The sequence below is a fragment of the Poromitra crassiceps genome, assembly GCF_964638095.1.
Source record: "Poromitra crassiceps genome assembly, chromosome: 1".
Lineage (NCBI taxonomy): Eukaryota > Metazoa > Chordata > Actinopteri > Beryciformes > Melamphaidae > Poromitra > Poromitra crassiceps.
In genome coordinates, this window is record NC_139623.1 from 103,599,575 (window position 1) to 103,621,105 (window position 21,531).

Here is a 21,531-nt window from a genome sequence, read left to right on the forward strand (position 1 = left end):
AACAACAACAACACCACCAACAACAACAATGACCTCATCTGCAGGCTCAGGGCCCTCAAGCAGCCCCAGGTTCCTATGAAGAATGTGCACCAAATCAAGCAAGCACACATATGTGAAGGCAGGAAGTAAGTAGCTGTTGTTGTTTTTGTTGTTGTAGTGTCACCTCATGGATCAAAGCATCACATTCTGGAGTGTAAACCTTTGGTTAAAACAGTTACTGCATGCTAATCCCATAGATCCACCTCCTCCTACTACAGCAGACTCATCCAGCCCAGACCCACTCCTTAATCTTGGGTTTGGGCCTGACTGCTTTAATGGAAGTTCAAAAAGCTGAGAGCCAAGTGCCAATCCCATCCTCTCCTCAAGATTGACTTAAATGGATAAGACCTTCAGAAGAAAGCTGACCCACACCCCTGTCGTTTAGAGACTATTTGAGCACTCAGAGCCTGAAAGACAAATCCAGATACAAGTACCCTGCCAAGTACTGTAGCCTAATAACAGGCAGGCAAGCCAAGATGATCTGAGACTCTATCACAATCAATACCAAAAAGATCTAGGCAGCCAGTCACATATGTCCATCATATATGTCATGTGCTATAAGCAGAGACACATACATTATGTCCAAAATTTCTCTCATAAATAATCCATAGCTTCCACTACCCCTCTCTGGTTGTGCAGAGAAGTCTCCTTTTTCTCCACAAGAGGGTGCCTTTCCCTCACATATTCCTGAGCCACAGAACCTTGGCATTGCCTATGCAGAATGTGGAAAGGGTATATATACTGTAGATTGCAGCTCAACATGTTTTTCAATGTTTTAGGCTTACCAGTGTCATAAGAACCACACCAACAGAATAATTCATGCTTATCCTACTCAAAATTATGCTCTCGCTATCATGGCCTGTCCATCCATGCTAACTTTAACTATTCTAACCCTAACCCTAGCCCTTTTGAAGCTGTAGTTTTGTAGTGTTTAGTAATTATCCTGTTAAGTGTTTGTCTATCAATTATGTAGCTGCCTTTGTAATTGTTGTTGTTTAATGCTACCCCTGAAGAAGATAGACTCTGTTGACTATTGTATGTGAATTCCTCTTGCATGGCACCGTAACCCCGGCGTTACGTTTCAGATTTTTTGCTGTTCATCTGTCATTTATGTGATTAATTAGGTACTTAATTCTGAACAATGCTGTTCATGCTACATACCAAATTAACCGGCTGAATCATGCGCATCGAACCATGTCTTCCTTTTTCAGATCAGATCAACACAGCAGAAGTTATAGCTGTCTTTGTACAAAGACAAAGACAACATTTCAGATTATTTGGCTTTTTATAATGGCTTTTTGGAAATCCGCCTAGGTTTCTCCCTACAAAAACCACTGCCAAATACTCATGTTTTGGTATTTTTTCATCTTCTTTGAGTTGGGATGTGGTAAGGCCTGTGGCTATGTCTCCATTGGGTTTCTAGCCATAAATACAATAACCACAGGTAACTGTTTACACTCTAAAAGTGTTTTTTATTCTAGGCGAGAATCAACCACTGTGTTTGAGCTGGTGTTACTCAGGGTCAGTAGAGTGTATGTATGTACATAGAGTCATTCTGACACTTGGAACAGAAACTTCAAAGTCTTACCTTTCAGAAAAGGTCAGGCAGTTTGTAATCCTAGCGGTTCAGCCACAGTAAGCATTTTAGTTTGGGTATGTCGTTTTCACCATTTTCTTCAGAAATAGGTGGCTTTAGAAGAGGTTTTAAGTGAAATTGAAAACAAACAAGACTCATTTCTTGTTCTATTGTACTGCTTATGATGACGCAAGGGACGTACTCTTTAGTAAAATGTCCTCTTGTGTTTAAAAAAGGAACCTTCCTCACAGCAAATCTTCAGGCATGGGAGCAAGTTTGAGCAGTTGTTGACTTGTGTTATTTTAAATGGACCATTGTTGTAATGTTTTTTTGTTGTATTTTATGTGTCTTGTAAACCCATGAGGGTTGGGCACCAGGGTGGGAATTTCGTCATTTTAGGGGGAAGGCCATCTGGTCTTCGGCGTCACAATTGTTTTAGGGCACATGCCAGGGCACAACAGCCATTGCTCTATTGACATCGTGAAGAGCGATTTTTCTGAAATGTGTGTTAAAATGAGACCTGAGACACATCCTTTGCATAGTGCAGGCTACATTAAACTGAGACCACTAACGCTTTCAAAGCAACTGACAGTAGCAGGCTGGTAGCAGGGCATCACGGCCAGAGGGAGGGGCAACGGCGGCCATGGCCTCCATTGCCTCTATGTAATTCCCACCGTGTTGGGCACCGTGGAGTGCATGACACTTAAATCAATCAGTCATTGATTAGTTATACCAAACATTCTAATGTAGTGTTTCCATTATTTTCACCAACTCTGTAGTTCTGTACTTCCTTAATAAAGAATGACCAGCTGCTTTATTGTATTTCTTTTTATAATAATACAAAAAACAGAGAGAGAACTGAACAGAATCTTGAGGGAAAAGAGTCTCACTCTCACTCTCTTTGGAGTCTTTTATACCTCTACTTATTTTCCCCCTTGCTTGACCAGTCCACCATCCATCCGGCTTACAGATCAAATCAACAGACTTGGTCAAGGATTAGGACTTACTCAAGTGTCACTCAAGTCCTAAAGCTTTCCACTATCCATGAGCATTTCTGCTGACACAGCCAGCCAGACAGTAGGGCAGCAGCCCTCTGTTGCTGTTGAATTGCAGATAAGAACTCCATTATAGAAAATTCCACCTTGAAACACGGAAAAAAAAATTAAAGGAAAAAAATCCACTGATGTTCAATACTGGGGGAATGCGTTTTGCATCATGGGCCGTGACTCAATATCCCCTCGACTGGGAAAAACTCGCTCTCTGGCAATTCATATTGGCAGTAATTACTGTCCCCACCTACATTTAAAACTAAGCTGAATTATCAGGAGTATCTTCAAGTATCAGGAATGTTCTCTGGGCTTTGTTGAAAGGCATTTCAATCAGGAGAGACTAGAGACCAGAGAATGAATAAAATAATATTTATTACCATAGTGAATGAGTGATGAATTACAGAAAATATGATGAGAATTAGGTATTGTTAATAGTCTTTGGCGCTTAGACACCACAGGGAGATATTGAGATAGAGCTGCATCAGCCATGAGCAGCAGCCAGATACAGTATATCCCCCTGTAGAGTCTAGATACTGGTGGTGGTGATGGTGATGCCTCTCCTTCTGAGACTGATTAGACTCCTCAGACTGATGAATCAGATGACTGATGGGTCTGCGAAGACTGGGTGGAGAAGGGGAGGTGGAGGGTGCGAGACTGACAGCACAGGTATGAGCAGGCTGAATGGGAGTCAATGTGATTGACTTAGAATGGGGGTCAATATCAATGTGATAGGCTTACAATGGAGGTGTGTGGGGGTGAGAGGTGATGTGACGCTATGCTATTGGTTATATGAGACCAGGAGGCAAACACCTGATTATTCAATTGAAGCCTGGAAGTTGACAGGCTATTTTGAGCATGTGAGCAGACTTGAAGGGGTGGAGAAATAAGAAGTGAACTGAGGAAGTGTAAAGTGCAGATTATAGTCTTACTGACTGAATTTACATTAGAACTGCATTTGTAGCAGATCACTAACCGAAGTAGAAGTAGTAGTAGTAGGTTGAGGGAAAGTGGATAGAACAAAAAGGGATAATATGTAATCGCAAATGACCTCCATTGAACATCACAGATTGATGGTAGTGTGTGTGGTTTAGGGTTGGAGCTGCCTGTAATTCTCCCAGTCAACAGTGGATGGTGCTAAAATGGGATAATGATGATGTCCTCACTCACCTCATCAACCCTGCAGTGTCTCGGCAGTAACCAGTTCCTTTACTTCACAGATACTAGATTGTCATAGAGATAGATTGTCAGGCATACAAACAAAAATAGATCCTGTAGCAGAAACCACCAATACCGTGAGATAGATAGATAGATAGATAGATAGATAGATAGATAGATAGATAGATAGATAGATAGATAGATAGATAGATAGATAGATAGATAGATAGAATCATAGATAGATAGAATCATAGATGGAACCACTAACACTCCTGTCAGTGCTCCTGAACAACTGGCAAAATAACTGGACTTGGTTGTTATGTACTTGTACAATGACAATAAAGGTACCTTAAACTTAGAATATGCCACTGACAGACAGGGCATGAATGGAAATGCAACACTTATCCATTGCAGTGTGAATGCAGTTGACGTTTCACATCTCCATAGTACCAAAGGAGGATCACATAGCCTGCTTCAATTATCGCATATAGGTGGAATCTGGGCTTTGCTTGTCTAAAGGTCATATTTTAGCTGAGTCATATTAGCCATATAGCTGTTGTCTGTTGTAACCTAAGCTGTGTTAAATGGTCAGCAGATTTTCCTTAATGCCAGGATATGTTTTATGTGACTCTAGAGCTGGCATGGTGTCATTTAGCAGACAAGCATTTCATATCTATGCACCTTGGTGGTTTAGAGAGATCAAATAATAATTGTATTATCTTATTGTTTTATTGTTTCCCCCCTAGCTTTTCTGTCTTGCCTAATAACGCTGATAGTGATATATAACCACACTGTTCTTGAACAAGACTCTGAAGCAAGCAAACATAAATTCAACCACATTTATCAACCCCTGGTGACTCCCAACCATGACTCAAATTGTTACACACTACAAACACATTACCAAAACAATCACCAACATAAACCTCACAAATATGCAACATTGTCAGGCCCACACATAATGTAACTCAAATTGATTCCAATATTGTCAAAAAGGAAAGCATGCAAACGTATAACCAATAAGGTGCCAGCAGCTGCCAGTAATGGTAGGGGCGGCCTTACGCTCGGTTCACAGGGGGCACCACTCAGAAGCAGCGCTGAAGCAGTGCTTCACTGAAGCTTCGAGCAGGAGCCTTGCCATTCACTCCAGAAGCACTCTCTTTTCCTCAGCGCCTCGCTCGGTTTTCCCTGGCGCTGCCCTGCCCACTCACAACTTGCATTGACTTCATGCCTGGCTCCTCCCGTGCAGCGCACTGCATGCTTGAAAAATAGAACAGAAGCTGAAACTATGGCTGCAGCGTAGCTTCAGCGTGGTTTCAGCGTGGTGGCTGGTGTGATCGGTCTCGCCTGTTAACAAGGACACTGAAACTGCCTCAGCGCTGTGTAGCTTCAGCGTAGCTTTGGCGTATGGTGTGAACCAGGGCTTAGATATGTTTCACCCGTTTCCACTGAAATGGGCCCTGCCCTCCCATAGGGCCCCCAGCTGACATGGCAAGCTGTGGTTATACTTCAATCAAAGATAACCCACCATTCCAAAGCTACACATACAAGGAATTTGACTCCAGATTGCGTTGCTCTCAAAATACTCACACACAGGAAAAGGTATGCACAAGCGAAAAGAAACAAGGCACTGGTACATTCAAGTTTGCATTAACTACTACTATTACTACTACTACTACTATAGATACGATATACAATAAACTCTATAAGCAATTATTTGTGGTTAAATAATCCTACCAAGCCAACAGTGCATGACGTGACCTGTCCATGGTGCTGAAAGAGCTTTTTCATCCCCAAGCAAAATATGGCATTGTTTTTGTTAATTTAATTTGAGGGAATTGTTTAAGCTGTTTTTATGTCATCTGACATAACACATACTGTAGCTTCAATGCAGACTAGTAGTTGCATAAGGGCGAGGCTTCTTCTCATTCCAAAGCAAAAATCTCTGTGATTTTTGGAATGTTTGGATTATTTCTATGTTGAGTTGTCCATGATGGTCAAAGGGTACAGGTGCTAGACTATCTCCCTGCACCGGGATTGAGTCTGGCTGCCAACTTTTTCTGACTCATGGCCCATGCACTCACTTGAAAATTCCCAAAGTTTGCGGCCCACATCTGGGCATAACAGTATACAGAGGCATTCTCAGAGCACTTTTTATTTTAAATGTAGTGTCATAGGCATAGGCCCTATGCCCATGTCACTAAATTAGGAATAGATTCAACGTCATGTTTTCTTAATTAAATACCATTACATTTGAAATTATAGGCTATAGGTCACCATCTCTAATCTGCACTGCTCTGTTTTACATTTCACATCAACAACCAATGTAACACACCAATAAGATCATGTTTTAACATGTATATATTGGATCAAAATCGAATGCCTTTTTGAAACTCTTACTTCAACAAAGCATCATCGGGTTTAGCCTACACCAAGCTTTAATTGAAGGAGGCCACCAGATCACAAAAATTCTGCCTACGCCCATGGACCGCACAGCATCACGGCTCCAGAGCCGAGCAGCACCTATAATGTAGTATGGCTTACTGCAGCTGCAACGCGTGGACTCAAGAATGACAACGGTGGTCTTCTACACCAAAAGATAAGGCCAGTGTCACTTTTACCTTTTGTCGTTTATTCGTTTTGAAATAACATTATGATGGCGCTTATCACTGCATCTGCGCGGACACGATGGATCGCGGCTCTTTTTGTATTCGCTGCGCTATGGGGATTTGCGCTCTCCATCACTCGCTACTCCATACCAGAGGAGATGGAAGAGGGCTCCTTTGTTGCTAATTTGGCCACAGATTTGAGCCTCGATATTCGCAGTTTGATACAACGCAAAGCAAAGCTCGATGACATTCACAGCAAAAATTATCTTGACATAAACAAAGACACGGGAGAGCTGTTCATTCGTGAGAAGATAGACCGGGAGAGCATCTGCACGAGTAAAACCACGTCTTGCTTTCTGAAAATGGATGTCATACTTGAAAACCCTATTCGCATTTTTAACGTTGAGTTAGAAATAATGGACATCAATGACAATGCGCCCGTGTTTCGCAGAAAGACAATGCATTTGGACATTTCGGAGGCAACCCCTCCCGGCGAGAGATTCTCATTGACAAATGCAGTGGATGCAGATGTGGGGGCGAATTCAATCAAGACCTACTATCTCAGCGAGAGCGAATATTTCAGCATCGATATACAGACGGGGAGTGACGGCTCAAAATATGTCGATTTGGTTCTCAACGGGAATTTGGACCGAGAGGAACATGCTGTTCACAATTTGATTTTAACCGCTGTGGATGGGGGGGCCCCTGCCCGCTCCGGCACGGCCAGCATCATCATTAACGTCCTGGATATCAATGACAACGCCCCCCTATTCAGCCAGCCGGTCTTCACAGTCAATGTCACGGAGAACGCACCAGTAGGGACAGTGGCCATAATCCTAAATGCAACAGACTTGGATGAGGGCGCAAACGCCCAGTTGACGTATTCCTATACGCTGTACACCTCCGAGAAGACACAAGAGCTGTTCTCACTTGACCCAAACACAGGAGAGGTCAAGGTGAAGGGAGTCATCGATTATGAGGGGAGTCAAAGTTTTGAGATGCACATCCAGGCCCAGGACAGAGCGGCCACCCCGCTGTCAGGACACTGCAAAGTGATGGTGTTTGTCACTGACCTGAATGACAACTATCCTGAGGTGACCATCAAGTCTCTGAAAAGCCAATTGAGGGAAGATGTGCCTGTAGGAACACTGATGGCCGTGGTGAGCGTCAGTGACAAGGACTCAGGGGCCAACGGCCTTGTTGACCTCACCCTGAGCCGACAAGCATCCTTACCCTTTCGCCTCAACAAGTCTTCAGAGGGTTACTTTGAGCTGCTCGTCTCAAAGCCACTGGACAGAGAGGCAGCCAGTAAATATTACATCACATTTAGAGTTACAGACAGAGGCTCGCCCCGCTTATCTGACAATGAGACCATCATTGTGGAGATTTTGGACATCAACGACAATGCACCCACATTCCCCCAGTCATTCTACGCAATCCATGTTGTGGAGAATAATGCACCGGGCGCGTTATTAACATCTCTAAGTGCGTTTGACCCAGACCTCAATGAGAACCAGTACTTGGTTTATTTCATCATGGAGAAGGAGATTTTAAACACATCTATGTCGATGTTGTTCTCGATCAATCCAGAGAACGGTAACCTGTATGGCCTGAAAACCTTTGACTATGAGAGAGAGAGGGAATTCCTTTTCCACATCGAGGCTAGAGACTCGGGTGTCCCCCCTCTCAGTAGCAATGTGACGGTTCATATCATCATTCTGGACCAAAATGACAACACCCCTCTCATTGTATCCCCCTGGCGGGCACAAGGCTCTGTCATTGAGGAGGTGATACCCAGGTCCACCGATAAGGGACACTTGGTGGCCAAAGTGATTGCCATCGACGCCGACTCTGAACAGAACTCCAGGGTCACATATCAGCTCCTGCAGATCAGCGATTCAACACTATTCAGCCTAGACCAGTACAACGGTGAAATCCGCACAACAAGGATGTTCAGTTACAGAGACCCTCGGCAACAGCGACTAGTAATAGTTGCCAAAGACAACGGCGAGCCTGCGCTCTCCGCTACGGTCACCATCAAGATATCAACAGTAGAACATGTCATGTCATTTTCAGAGACCACAGAGGTGCCAATAGAGTATGACGTCTTCACAGACCTCAACCTGTATTTGCTTATTGGTTTAGGGACAGTGTCCTTTCTATTACTGATAACCATCTTGGTGATTATAGTGCTGAAGTGTCAGAAACCAAAGCCCAAAGCCATGAAGATCCCCCCAGCCAATAGAAACAGCGTGATCAGCAGGAACAGTGTGATCAGCCAGAGGAGCTCCACCATCGCAGACTCCACGCTCATCTCCAGCGACGCCTACTGGTACAGCTTGTTCTTAGCAGAGACCAGGAAAGGCAAGGTGGTGGTGAGGCAGCCCATAGTGCCAAAAGGAGCTGGCTACTTTGTGTCCAGTATACCCAGGAGCATAGGGCCCAGTGAGACCAGTGACTCCAGAGCATCCACACTACAGGTATGTATGCTATTCAGATGTACTGTACGCTCAATTTGGCTGTGATTTGGTCTCAGTATTGGTAGTTGATGAACAGGTCAGGTACAATTATTTTGGAACTACAATTTTGGTGACAAGTGAACTGAAAATGGCTTTTTACAGATATAGGTTTTCACACATCATGATTTTGATCTGTTGCATCTGTTGATGTTATTATTACCTAACACTGACTAATAATGGTTTTAGTTGAGAGAAACTGCATCTACTGTGTGTGATATTGCATTGCCATCTGGCAGCTAAGTATGAAGTTGAAATTCTAAATGATGTAATTAGCTCACATCCTACTGTATAATGGAGCTTCACTACAGAGATGAATGTCTGTGTTTAAGGTCCTCAGCGGATTCCTGATTGTTGCTGCTGTGATACCTGCATGATGTGTGACCTATCCTCCTCCCATGTGTTATTACTGTACATCAGGCTATTTCAAAACAATGTACATGTAGTCCACACTTCAATCCTCACAGGAGTACATTGAAATGCATTTAGGTTGCAGCATTGACTGGAAAAGCAACGCCGGAATTTGTATACTTTACCTCATTCAATTCCCGGTAGCGGTACTTGGTCAGACGTAGACACAATTGGCCGTGTCTACGGGTGGGAAGCCGGTGGGGTATGAGTCCTGGTCCTGGTGCCGGACGGGGGCGCCTGTTCGAGGGGAGGGGAACATGCTATGTCCTGCCGGTGAAACTCCTCGTCCTCCTGTCAGGTGAAAAGAAGCGGTTGGTGACTGCACATGTATCGGAGGAAGCATGTGCTAGTCTACGGCTCTACATCGGCAGTGGGGGTGGAGCAACGACCAGGACAGCAGGGGGAATTGGCCAAGTACAATTGGGGAGAAAACTGAAGAAAAATCCGGGAGGTGGGTGCTGCTGGGAGACCTAGATAAAAATATATATATATATACCGGTATTTTACCTCGCTAATTACTAATCACAAAAAACTGTACACAGTGTTGCAGATTTGTCTTGCTGTTTAAGGGCCTGTGTCCACCTAGCGTCTTTTCCTCAGGTCCAGCGTCTTTTTTCAGTTGTTTCCAATGGGGGGAGAGCGTATGCGAGCGCACACGGAAGTCTAGAGAAAGTGCCTGCGCCCAGCGTCTATTTTCAGAGCGCTCCGGTGTTTTTGTGCGCCCGACTCCCAGTGCTTCCAGCTGAAAATATTTTAACTTTTCAGAAAGACGCTGGTGTTCCTTTTCTGGCAACTAATCATATGGAGAAACTAGCGCAACAGAGACAGAAAGGCCCAATTGTGGGAGCAGATTGGCTAGACACTTACTATTTCTGGTGAGTGTTGAGCTAAATCACTGTATGTGTGTTCTTTGCTAATGTTACCTGTCAGCTATCAAGCTACTACCGCACTGAACTAACGTTAGTGCTTCCTTGTATATTGTGCGCTGAGATCAGCGCTTCCCAGCGTACTTCCAGCGTTTAACGGTCGGAAAAAGACACTAGATGGACACAGGCCCTAAGTTATTAAAGCCCCCCTCCAGTCAGTTTCCACTGTACACCCAGGAATGTACACAGACGGTAAACTGACTGGAGGGGCTTTACGTTTTTAAGTGGGATTTTCCAACAAGTGATGTCACCCAGAGGAAATGGAACCCTTGTTGTGTAATGTAAAACTGGAATGAAACAATGCAAATGCTCTAGTCTACAAGAATGACCCAAAGCCTCAGTGAGGGATGATGATGTTGTACAAATATAGTCGACAAATTATTAGGGCGATTCATATACTTGAAGAACTGATGTGGTTTATAGGCAGTGCATCCAAAACAAAGAATTAGAAGCTAATATGTAATGATCAGAATACAATAGTAAGCTCGATATTAGGAAATCAGTTACACCTAAAATAAGGCCAAAATAACACTGAAGTGCAAAGAAATGTCCTAAAGCTAAACACCACATTTTTAACTGCATCGTTATTATATCATTTGAGATTAGTCACAGAAGATAAAGCTCCAAAAAAGTGCAAGTGTCAAAATTCTTTTGAAATGCAATTCATACATTATGTGGATCATTTAAACAATCAGGTCATAGCTAGTGGAGAGAAGAGGGGGAGTGTTTTAACAATGCCCAAATATGGAGGGGCCCTTCAGAGAGAAGAGGTGCCAGTGTATTGAGTTAGATGTGTCATACTGGGGCCCCTCAGAATTTGTAGCACTGTCCCTGCACATAATATACTCTTAAGTAATACGCTGCTGAATTTGATTTGATACAGGATTTGCAGTAAATCACTGAAAGATTACACAAAATGATTACACATACAAGTGAAAGAGAGAGAGAGACATTTGTGCATGTGTGTTTGTGCATGCCGGTGCGCTTTTGCCTGTCTGATTTTCACAAGCACGCAGACACTCACCACTGAACCTGTCTCTTTTTTCTATTCTCAAGTATTCAAAATGAAAGGAAGTCCATTCTACACCTGGAGGTATGCTGGTTGCTAACTACATGTTGTAGGGCCACTGTAATTGTGTAGGCATTCACTCGTCTCTCTTATTTGGTACACATTGTTGGGTTGGCTCAAACAATTCATTTGTTTAACTGTCACAGATCTCAATGCACACCCAATGTAAACCTTGGGTCACCACATGTATCTGACCGGATAGAGCAGAATAGAAAGGATTTTGTCAGATCTCCATCCGTTCTTGGTTCTTGGCTCTGTCCCCCTCCCTCACAAAATACACACTCTTCTTTCCGGTGCCTTTCAATGCAATTCTACTGTGTTAAATTAGCCAATCTCTGAAGCGAGAAACCAATCAATTTACTGAGAGATGAGATTAGGACCAAATTGGCTGCCGGTCAGATTTGTGTTGTGCCCATCTGGCTCTTCTGGCAGAGATCCAGGGCAAAGTGATGTCACAGATCAAATAAGGGATTAAGGAATGGACTGTCCTGAATAAGTTGCCAGTTTGTAACGTTATACCTGATAGCACAGATCCCTCCACAGATGCTCTGTCAGTTTGTAACGTTATACCTGATAGCACAGATCCCTCCACAGATGCTCTGTCAGTTTGTAAAGTTATACCTGATAGCACAGATCCCTCCACAGATGCTCTGTCAGTTTGTAACATTATACCTGATAGCACAGATCCATCCACAGATGCTCTGTCAGTTTGTAACGTTATACCTGATAGCACAGATCCCTCCACAGACGCTCTGTCAGTTTGTAACATTATACCTGATAGCACAGATCCCTCCACAGATGCTCTGTCAGTTTGTAACGTTATACCTGATAGCACAGATCCCTCCACAGACGCTCGTGTCAGTTTGTAACGTTATACCTGATAGCACAGATCCCTCCACAGACGCTCTGTCAGTTTGTAACGTTATACCTGATAGCACAGATCCCTCCACAGACGCTCTGTCAGTTTGTAACGTTATACCTGATAGCACAGATCCATCCACAGATGCTCTGTCAGTTTGTAACGTTATACCTGATAGCACAGATCCCTCCACAGATGCTCTGTCAGTTTGTAACATTATACCTGATAGCACAGATCCCTCCACAGACGCTCTGTCAGTTTGTAACGTTATACCTGATAGCACAGATCCCTCCACAGACGCTCTGTCAGTTTGTAACATTATACCTGATAGCACAGATCCCTCCACAGATGCTCTGTCAGTTTGTAACGTTATACCTGATAGCACAGATCCCTCCACAGATGCTGTCAGTTTGTAACGTTATACCTGATAGCACAGATCCCTCCACAGATGCTCTGTCAGTTTGTAACGTTATACCTGATAGCACAGATCCCTCCACAGACTCTCTGTCAGTTTGTAACGTTATACCTGATAGCACAGATCCCTCCACAGACGCTCTGTCAGTTTGTAACGTTATACCTGATAGCACAGATCCCTCCACAGACGCTGTCAGTTTGTAACGTTATACCTGATAGCACAGATCCATCCACAGACGCTCTGTCAGTTTGTAACGTTATACCTGATAGCACAGATACCTCCACAGACGGTATGTCAGTTTGTAACGTTATACCTGATAGCACAGATCCCTCCACAGACTCTCTGTCAGTTTGTAACGTTATACCTGATAGCACAGATCCCTCCACAGACGCTCTGTCAGTTTGTAACATTATACCTGATAGCACAGATCTCTCCACAGACGCTCTGTCAGTTTGTAACATTATACCTGATAGCACAGATCCCTCCACAGACGCTCTGTCAGTTTGTAACATTATACCTGATAGCACAGATTCCTCCACAGACGGTATGTCAGTTTGTAACGTTATACCTGATAGCACAGATCCCTCCACAGATGCTCTGTCCATTTGTAACATTATACCTGATAGCACAGATCCTTCGACAGACGCTCTGTCAGTTTGTAACCTTATACCTGATAGCACAGATCTCTCCACAGACGCTCTGTCAGTTTGTAACATTATACCTGATAGCACAGATCCCTCCACAGACGGTCTGTCAGTTTGTAACGTTATACCTGATAGCACAGATCCCTCCACAGATGCTCTGTCAGTTTGTAACGTTATACCTGATAGCACAGATCCCTCCACAGACTCTCTGTCAGTTTGTAACGTTATACCTGATAGCACAGATCCCTCCACAGACGCTCTGTCAGTTTGTAACGTTATACCTGATAGCACAGACCCCTCCACAGACGCTCTGTCAGTTTGTAACATTATACCTGATAGCACAGATCCCTCCACAGACGCTCTGTCAGTTTGTAACGTTATACCTGATAGCACAGACCCCTCCACAGACGCTCTGTCAGTTTGTAACATTATACCTGATACCACAGATCCCTCCACAGACGCTGTCAGTTTGTAACGTTATACCTGATAGCACAGATCCCTCCACAGACGCTCTGTCAGTTTGTAACTTTATACCTGATAGCACAGATACCTCCACAGACGGTATGTCAGTTTGTAACGTTATACCTGATAGCACAGACCCCTCCACAGACGCTCTGTCAGTTTGTAACATTATACCTGATAGCACAGATCCCTCCACAGATGCTCTGTCCATTTGTAACATTATACCTGATAGCACAGATCCTTCGACAGACGCTCTGTCAGTTTGTAACCTTATACCTGATAGCACAGATCTCTCCACAGACGCTCTGTCAGTTTGTAACATTATACCTGATAGCACAGATCCCTCCACAGACGGTCTGTCAGTTTGTAACGTTATACCTGATAGCACAGATCCCTCCACAGACTCTCTGTCAGTTTGTAACGTTATACCTGATAGCACAGATCCCTCCACAGACTCTCTGTCAGTTTGTAACGTTATACCTGATAGCACAGATCCCTCCACAGACGCTCTGTCAGTTTGTAACATTATACCTGATACCACAGATCCCTCCACAGACGCTCTGTCAGTTTATAACGTTATACCTGATAGCACAGATCCCTCCACAGATGCTCTGTCAGTTTATAACGTTATACCTGATACCACAGATCCCTCCACAGATGCTCTGTCAGTTTGTAACGTTATACCTGATAGCACAGATCCCTCCACAGACGCTCTGTCAGTTTGTAACATTATACCTGATACCACAGATCTCTCCACAGACGCTCTGTCAGGGCAAATTTGATCAGTGGCCAACATCATAAACTAATATGGATCCTACACTTTGCCCTCTGCCACAAACCACACGATGGATATCAACAGTATTTCAGTAGTTGTGACACATTGTGATGCTTGCTTGTGCATGCCTTGATGACATGTTCTGCCTCCCTATTTTAGTCCATGGTTTGCTTTAGCTAAATTGTTGCTGTGAGGCTGATGCAGTATCTATGCTCCATTCTGTATAAATTGACCAGAGAAAAGAATATTAAACAAAAATAACGAATACCTTGAAACTGATAGCAACATGAATAACCGGAGGCAAGATATATATTTACACCCAGAATCTAAATGTCTCTGAAACCCAATGATATTCGATTATTGGTGGCAGTAACCAGTCAGGATCCAATGTTGCATGACTGATGACTTTCTATGGGTTCATAGTCAGGTCAACTTTCTATCTTGGCTTAATTCTGTGTTCTGTCTCTTGGCAGGAATCCAGTAGAAACCTGCCATGATATAATCATCTCTTCATGGGAGTCTTTGGCTGGAACACCTCCCTGTAACTCACAAACATGATGTAAAGCAGCAGTCCTATTTCAGTCCCTGGAGCAGTTCTCTCTGGTGGGCGGGGGTAGTTTCTCCAATCCTCTGCACAGACGTCAACCACCGACCACCTCAGCTTGCTACCTTCCATTACTTCCTCTGTCCGGCATGAATCTGCATGACTCTAGAATATGTTGGAACTATTTGAACATGAAATTGAAATCAAGCATTATCCAAGGATGTTAGAATCTTAATGATAGGGAGGAAATCGGCCATCTCGTCATGGACCAATTCAAATTCTCCATGACTAGCTTACCTCTCTCCAGGGTTCCTCATCTAATCTGTACGCTGTAGTTCTGCTATTCGTCATCAGTAGCCATTAGGCAACATCTTTCTCAACAAAAGACCTAAACACGCCTAATCTCTGCAAATACACACATGCATCAGGGTGAACACTGTAGCTTGGTGTTGTCAATGATCTGGCCAATTCACTTTTTTTCTTTTTTGGTTAAAAACAACAACAAAACAATTCCACTGTTTGGTACAAGTCTGCTTAGTAAGGCTTGTATAAACTGTTACTAGTAACTTTTAGATTACGCCTAACATGTGTTCCAAATGTTTGTTGAAAAGAGTGATGAATGTTTGAAAATTCTGTTTAAAAATTGGCAATAGAAAAGTGCAGTTCTTTCAAAAGAAAGCTGCAGTGTATAGGCATAAACAAGGGACCTGCATTATTTCCTTTTGTTTGAGTTGACTTGGCGGCTCTAAGAAATAATAAGCTAAAAGGCTTTGCAGCTTTTTTCATGTAACCCAGGTGAACCTATTTTGGAACATACGCAAGCTTGAGAAATGTGTGCAATTAATGCCTATAGACATATCTGTGCTGTTATAAAAAGTAACTGACTGGGCACTGAATTATATGTAGCTTATATATGCAAGCTACATATACAGTAACCCAGTAATGTAACCACAAACCAACAAGTAATAATTTGATCAAAATACAACGAATGAAATGAATGAAAAATAGTCCTGCAGGCTACATTTATTGTTATGAAATCGTAAAATCCATGCATCACAGTTATAGATATGCTAGGCTTTTTTGTGTGTGTCTAGAACTGATGTTATTTGAATTGCAGAAATTTGAACTTGTCATGCTCATATTGAATCACTGAATTTAAAAAAAGGTATTTGTTAAACAAAAATTGAAATTTAATTTGTATGGTACATTTTTGAAATAAATGCAAGTTGTTTTTCCCCCAATTCAAATTCAGCTTACTTAGTTCAGATTCAGCAAGAGACTTTTATTCCCTGAGTATTGACTGGAAGGCAGCCACGTCGTCCAAGGCTGCCAACAGTGGGCTAACTCTCTTCACTTAGCCAACCACAAGCCATGTGGCACTGTGCCTTACTCATTTCCTCAGCCAATAATTCAGTATCATTCTTCCTCAAAGTGTGCATCACAAATTCAATTTTTGAATCCATGTATTCAACTCTTTTTTTTTTTTGTCTCGATTTTTTATTCAACAGTTCAATATGAGAATGACAAATTCATATTTCTGCAATTCAAATACAATCTGCTGGCATTAACTTCACAAAGCAAGGGGTAAAATGTCAATTAATTTGTCTCTTGTTAACAAGATGTTATTATGAGATTAAGGTTAACACTGCTGAGTAAACTCCCTGAACTTTATTGTCCATCATAAAATTGTCAAGTATATCAAAGCATTTAGCTTTCTAAATCTAATCGTCACTGCCCTTTCCCAGGCTTGTGTAACTGTGAATTCAAACAAAATGAATGGCATTCACATCAGATGGAATGCCAATCAGATAAATCAGTTACAATTACAATTGCAATGGGATTTTAGTTTTTGTAATGATAAATACTCTGTTTATCTAAAAGAATAAGACTGTTTTAAATATTGAGATGTATTTATCTTTGCCATGGTGCACTTGAATATGAGGTCCAGGCCAGGTGTTGTTTTATGAATATTCCTGTTTTTATATATATTTTATGTAACAATTCTTAATGCTGCTTTCTGTGTGCTTCTTCAAGAGCAATTTTGTGTTGCATATTTGTAGTTCAGTGCATCTAATGTGATTTTGATAGTGTATAGAGACTTAACTCAAACTGAAATTACTTTTCTTGACCTGTCCATTGATCTTGAAGCAGCACTAGTGTGAAGCCCAGTATTTACATTTCTCAGAAAGGAACTTGTGTCGCTGCTCGCAGTGTGCTAAACGCTAACATCTAGTTGGGGGAAGTACTGTAAGCACACCAAAGAGTGAGAAGGAGAACATTGGGTAACACTTTACTTGAGGGTGCAGTATGATGACACTGACATGACACTGTCCTAACCATGACATGACTCCTGTCATGAACATGAAGGAGGCTTTATGAATGTTTATGACTGTTGTCATTGTTAATGCAATGTTAACATTGTTTGAGATGTCTTCATTATGACAACTTGACATTAACCAAGACAACATAACCTGTCTTTTTAACATGAACCAACACATCGTATACGGCCTGCAGGCTGTGGAACTCCTTGCCTAGGACAATTCAAAGCTCTCCCACTGTTACAGGCTTCAGGAAGGCCGTGAAGCATCATTTGCAAGGAATTGTGTCCTTGGGGGCTTTGCGTCTTTCCTGAAGAACAGGTACTTTTGTCTCTTTGTGCATCTGACTCTTCATATGTACTTTTTATTGTACAGATGTCTTAAATGTTCTTTGTATCCTTCTTGGGACCACAGTGGAAATCAGTTGAACAACTGTCTGTGTTTGTATCCTTGTACTACTATTTGTTACATACTTTATGTAATATTCTTGTACTAAATAAAAATCAATCAATCAATCAATCAATCTCAAACAATGTCAACATTGCGTTAACAATGGCATAATTTACCAAATTACACTTAATGACAACAGTCATAAACATTCATTATAACGCCTCCTTCATGTTCATGACAGGTGTCATGTCGTGGTTATGACAGTGTCATGTCAGTCATCATACTGCACCCTCAAGTAAAGTGTTACCGAACATTCTGATAATGAGAATAGCAGTTTGAGAATCTAGTATTTCACTCAGACTTGAATCTTCCACTTAAAAATAACAACAAAAAGAACTACAGAATACACCATGTGCATCGCATAAAATCTGCCACATACTCCCATTTTTGTAATAAAAGCAGAATCTAAATTTGATTGTAGCACCCAGTAATGCGGTGTAAAGATATATTTCTGTTTACCAAGCAGTATTCTGGTTCAATGAAACATGACCTCTTGTCTCATTGTTTATCCTGGTGTTGTTTAACTCAGCTGCCCAGACATCCACACAGCTGGCTGCCTGGCTGAGAGACTAAAGATGTCGCTGAAGGTGGGATTTCTCACTGCAGAGTACTTGTTGCACAATGTCTAAACTCTGAATGATTCCAAAAGCAGAAAAAAACTAAACTAAACTGCAAATCTGATTAGCTCCTTGGGTGCCTTCCGCATTGTAAGAGGATGTGTGACTTGTAATGAATGAGATATCGGTACTTCATGCAGATTTTTCAAGTCACAGTTATTACCATGGTATGGTACCACCTGGAATGACTTGGATAGTGGCTCTGAGTGAATAAGGTGGCTGATCTGAGAGCTTGAGCACTACTTTCTCAGATCAGATATTCTATTTAGAACCAGTCGATGTGTGTAAATCTGGCACTGAACTGCTTTATACTTTGTTTTTTATACAATATACTTTTTGATATCTGCTGTATTCACTGTGATTGAATGGCACAGGAGAGTGTTTGTGCTGCTTGCTTGGTATAGTACAAATGTGTTATTTCTTATTTCTGTACACTGTGTGGTTATTTTCTCTGATTTGCCAGTCAAAATGTTGCATAGAAAATGATTCTAAATGACTCAGTATGTATCTTAGTGGATCAAAGACAGTATGGGAGAGAATGGCCTTGCTATTATTTTCAAGCATAGTCAGATTATATAGTCCATAGTCAGATTTTGGTGTTGCTTTTTTGGCTTAAATGTTCTGCCTGATCATGCAAATTTTAATAAAGCTTTTTAATCTGTCTTTCTGTTGCGTCTGTGATGAAAGAAGAAATGTAAGTTATCAAAAGTTAATTCTCTTCCCCCTCCCTCTCTCCAACCCCCCCCCCCCCCCCCTTCCCTTCCCGTCACATACACACATTTCGACCCAGTTATTCTCTATGGCGTTCTGTACTAATTCTTGAAAATTGAAAACGAAATAACGAAGATGTACTGGCAGTTCAAATCACAGAAGTAGAGTAGACACAACTAATAGCTTTGCCAGGATTATTCTCATGCTTAAAAGCCTACAGCCAAACTGCACTCTGCTGTGACCTCACACAGCTTACAGCCTGCAGTCCTACAGGAGACTGATGGGCTCCGGCTCCCTGAAACTGTGTGATGCCTAACAAACAATTCCCGTTACAATCAACTTACCATCCCCTCACAGTGAATGAGAAAATGTGCACCTCTGCTCTGTAACTTTAATTGTGTATATTTTTTATGTGCAAATGTAGAGTATTTGTACATAACCAGTGTACACAACCAGTGTGTGTTACAGTTAAAAAAAAAAGAGCCAATGGACTGAGAAATAAGAAGATAGCTATCAGTCCATAATATCAACTTTAATTTCCACCAGTCATAGTTAAGCACTAATGCCTTCACTACACCTTTCATTCATAGTTGGTTATCACACCCCACGGAATTGTACAAATTGGTAATGTACAAATTGGTAATCATATATAATAAGTTTGGGTTGTGGAAATAATTGCATCATGTGAATGAAACCAAAGGTGGTGATCCAATGGTTAACATTGCAAATATTGAAGGCCTCAAAAGGACAATGACGTAAGCTCCTGTAGTTACTTGTGCATTAAAAGACGTAGAAATAGAAGTAGGTCGGTGGAAATAGGCATTGCACCTGCGGCTACATTCTTGTGTGCAGAGAGCATCACAGGGGTACTACTTGACATCAGTTATCCTCCCTAGTGGCCTGCATTTGCAGAATATGCACTGTCCATGGTGCTGAAGGTTTTCCTACTGTTCAGTTGTGTAAAAGTATCACCACACCTTTTATTTGAAGGAGGAAGTGGACAGTGAAAACTGTCATATTAAATTACTCTGAGGTGCTCTGCCAAATTATTTCACATATTAAGTCACTCCACAATCAAGACGTCCGGTCGATTTTGCTGATTTCTAATCAAAATAACTGACAAAACTTTGCGCCAAAAATACACACACACACACACACACACACACACACACACACACACACACACACACACACACACACACACACACACACACACACACACACACACACACACACACACACACACACACACACACACACACACACACAAGACATTTATCAGCATGCTTTTATTTTAGCTTCATCCAGAAGCTAATTGAATCAATGTGTTTTGGCATAATGCTTCATCAGAGCACCATTACAATAATGGCACCAGGTGCTCTTTTTATACTGTAAAAGTGATCAAAGTGATTCAAACGTGATAAACTACAGACAGAGTGGTACGGCCTTAGGCCGTAATTGTATTATTTTATTCTTGTAACCCTGTGTGCAATGGCATTCTAACAGAAGGCTGGTGCCGTCTGTCTGTGCAGTAGGCTTTGAGTCTGTGCAGGGTGTGAGGGTTGGTGGTGTCATCCTGCCACACTCAGCTCAAACCAAGGCTATGGTTATACGTGTCATTTCAATATTATTTTTGAGAATGGATTCTACAAAAATCTAAAAATCAGATGTTATGAGTTCAGGTCGCTGTATTCCACACTTTGCCTTCTAGACAGTTTCCTCACTGCAGCTGTCTCTAAGAATTATTGTTTTCTTAGTAAGCTAGATTTAGCTACTAGCTTCTGTTATGAATCTCCTGTGACTATATTTACTTACATCTGTCTGCATTACATTGCCACACTCTTGCTCTCCATCTGTTACAGTACAAATGCTTGTAAAGTTGACAGTAAAAGTGCCTGGACACTTCTGCTTTTGAAAAACCAATATAAATATCGACAAAAATGATTTTCGCACATCCAGATCTGTCACTTTGTGCAGATCCGATGGTAAACGTCACATTGAACATACAGGTGCAAACAATAGCCCATTAGATCTGAGACTCTATCCACTATTATGTTTCCTATTAATACAATATTTCTCAACTACCATATTTTAATTGTCCATTTTATTTATATATATTATATTATTTATTTTCACATCTTACTAGATCCAGGTGTTTAACACACCTACATAGCAGTTCAGAGACAGTCTACCTCCTACATTAGCTGAGCTGGGGTTCCATTGTCGCTACAAGCTTTCAGGCCTTGTCCCAGTCAATATCAATTATTGCAATTTGCTAATTCAACGTAGGTTCTTGCCAGTTGACGCTCATCTCACTCGGTCTAAGCAGAGAGAGCATAGGCGAGGAGTGGCTGAGACAGGTTGGGGCATGGTCTTGATTGTGACCTCC

The 21,531-nt window shown here is 42.0% G+C and overlaps 1 protein-coding gene across 1 annotated transcript in view; it reads left to right on the forward strand.

Moving 5' to 3' along the window:
- Positions 1–21,531, forward strand: part of LOC310772423 (protocadherin-10-like) — a gene marked incomplete at both ends in the record, with an annotated part of 44,205 nt that overhangs the window by 14,627 nt on the left and 8,047 nt on the right. Inside the window, one exon of the mRNA XM_083632233.1 lies at positions 6,470–8,905. Coding sequence (XP_083488359.1) covers positions 6,470–8,905 — 2,436 coding nt within the window. The remainder of the gene's footprint in view (positions 1–6,469; positions 8,906–21,531) is intronic.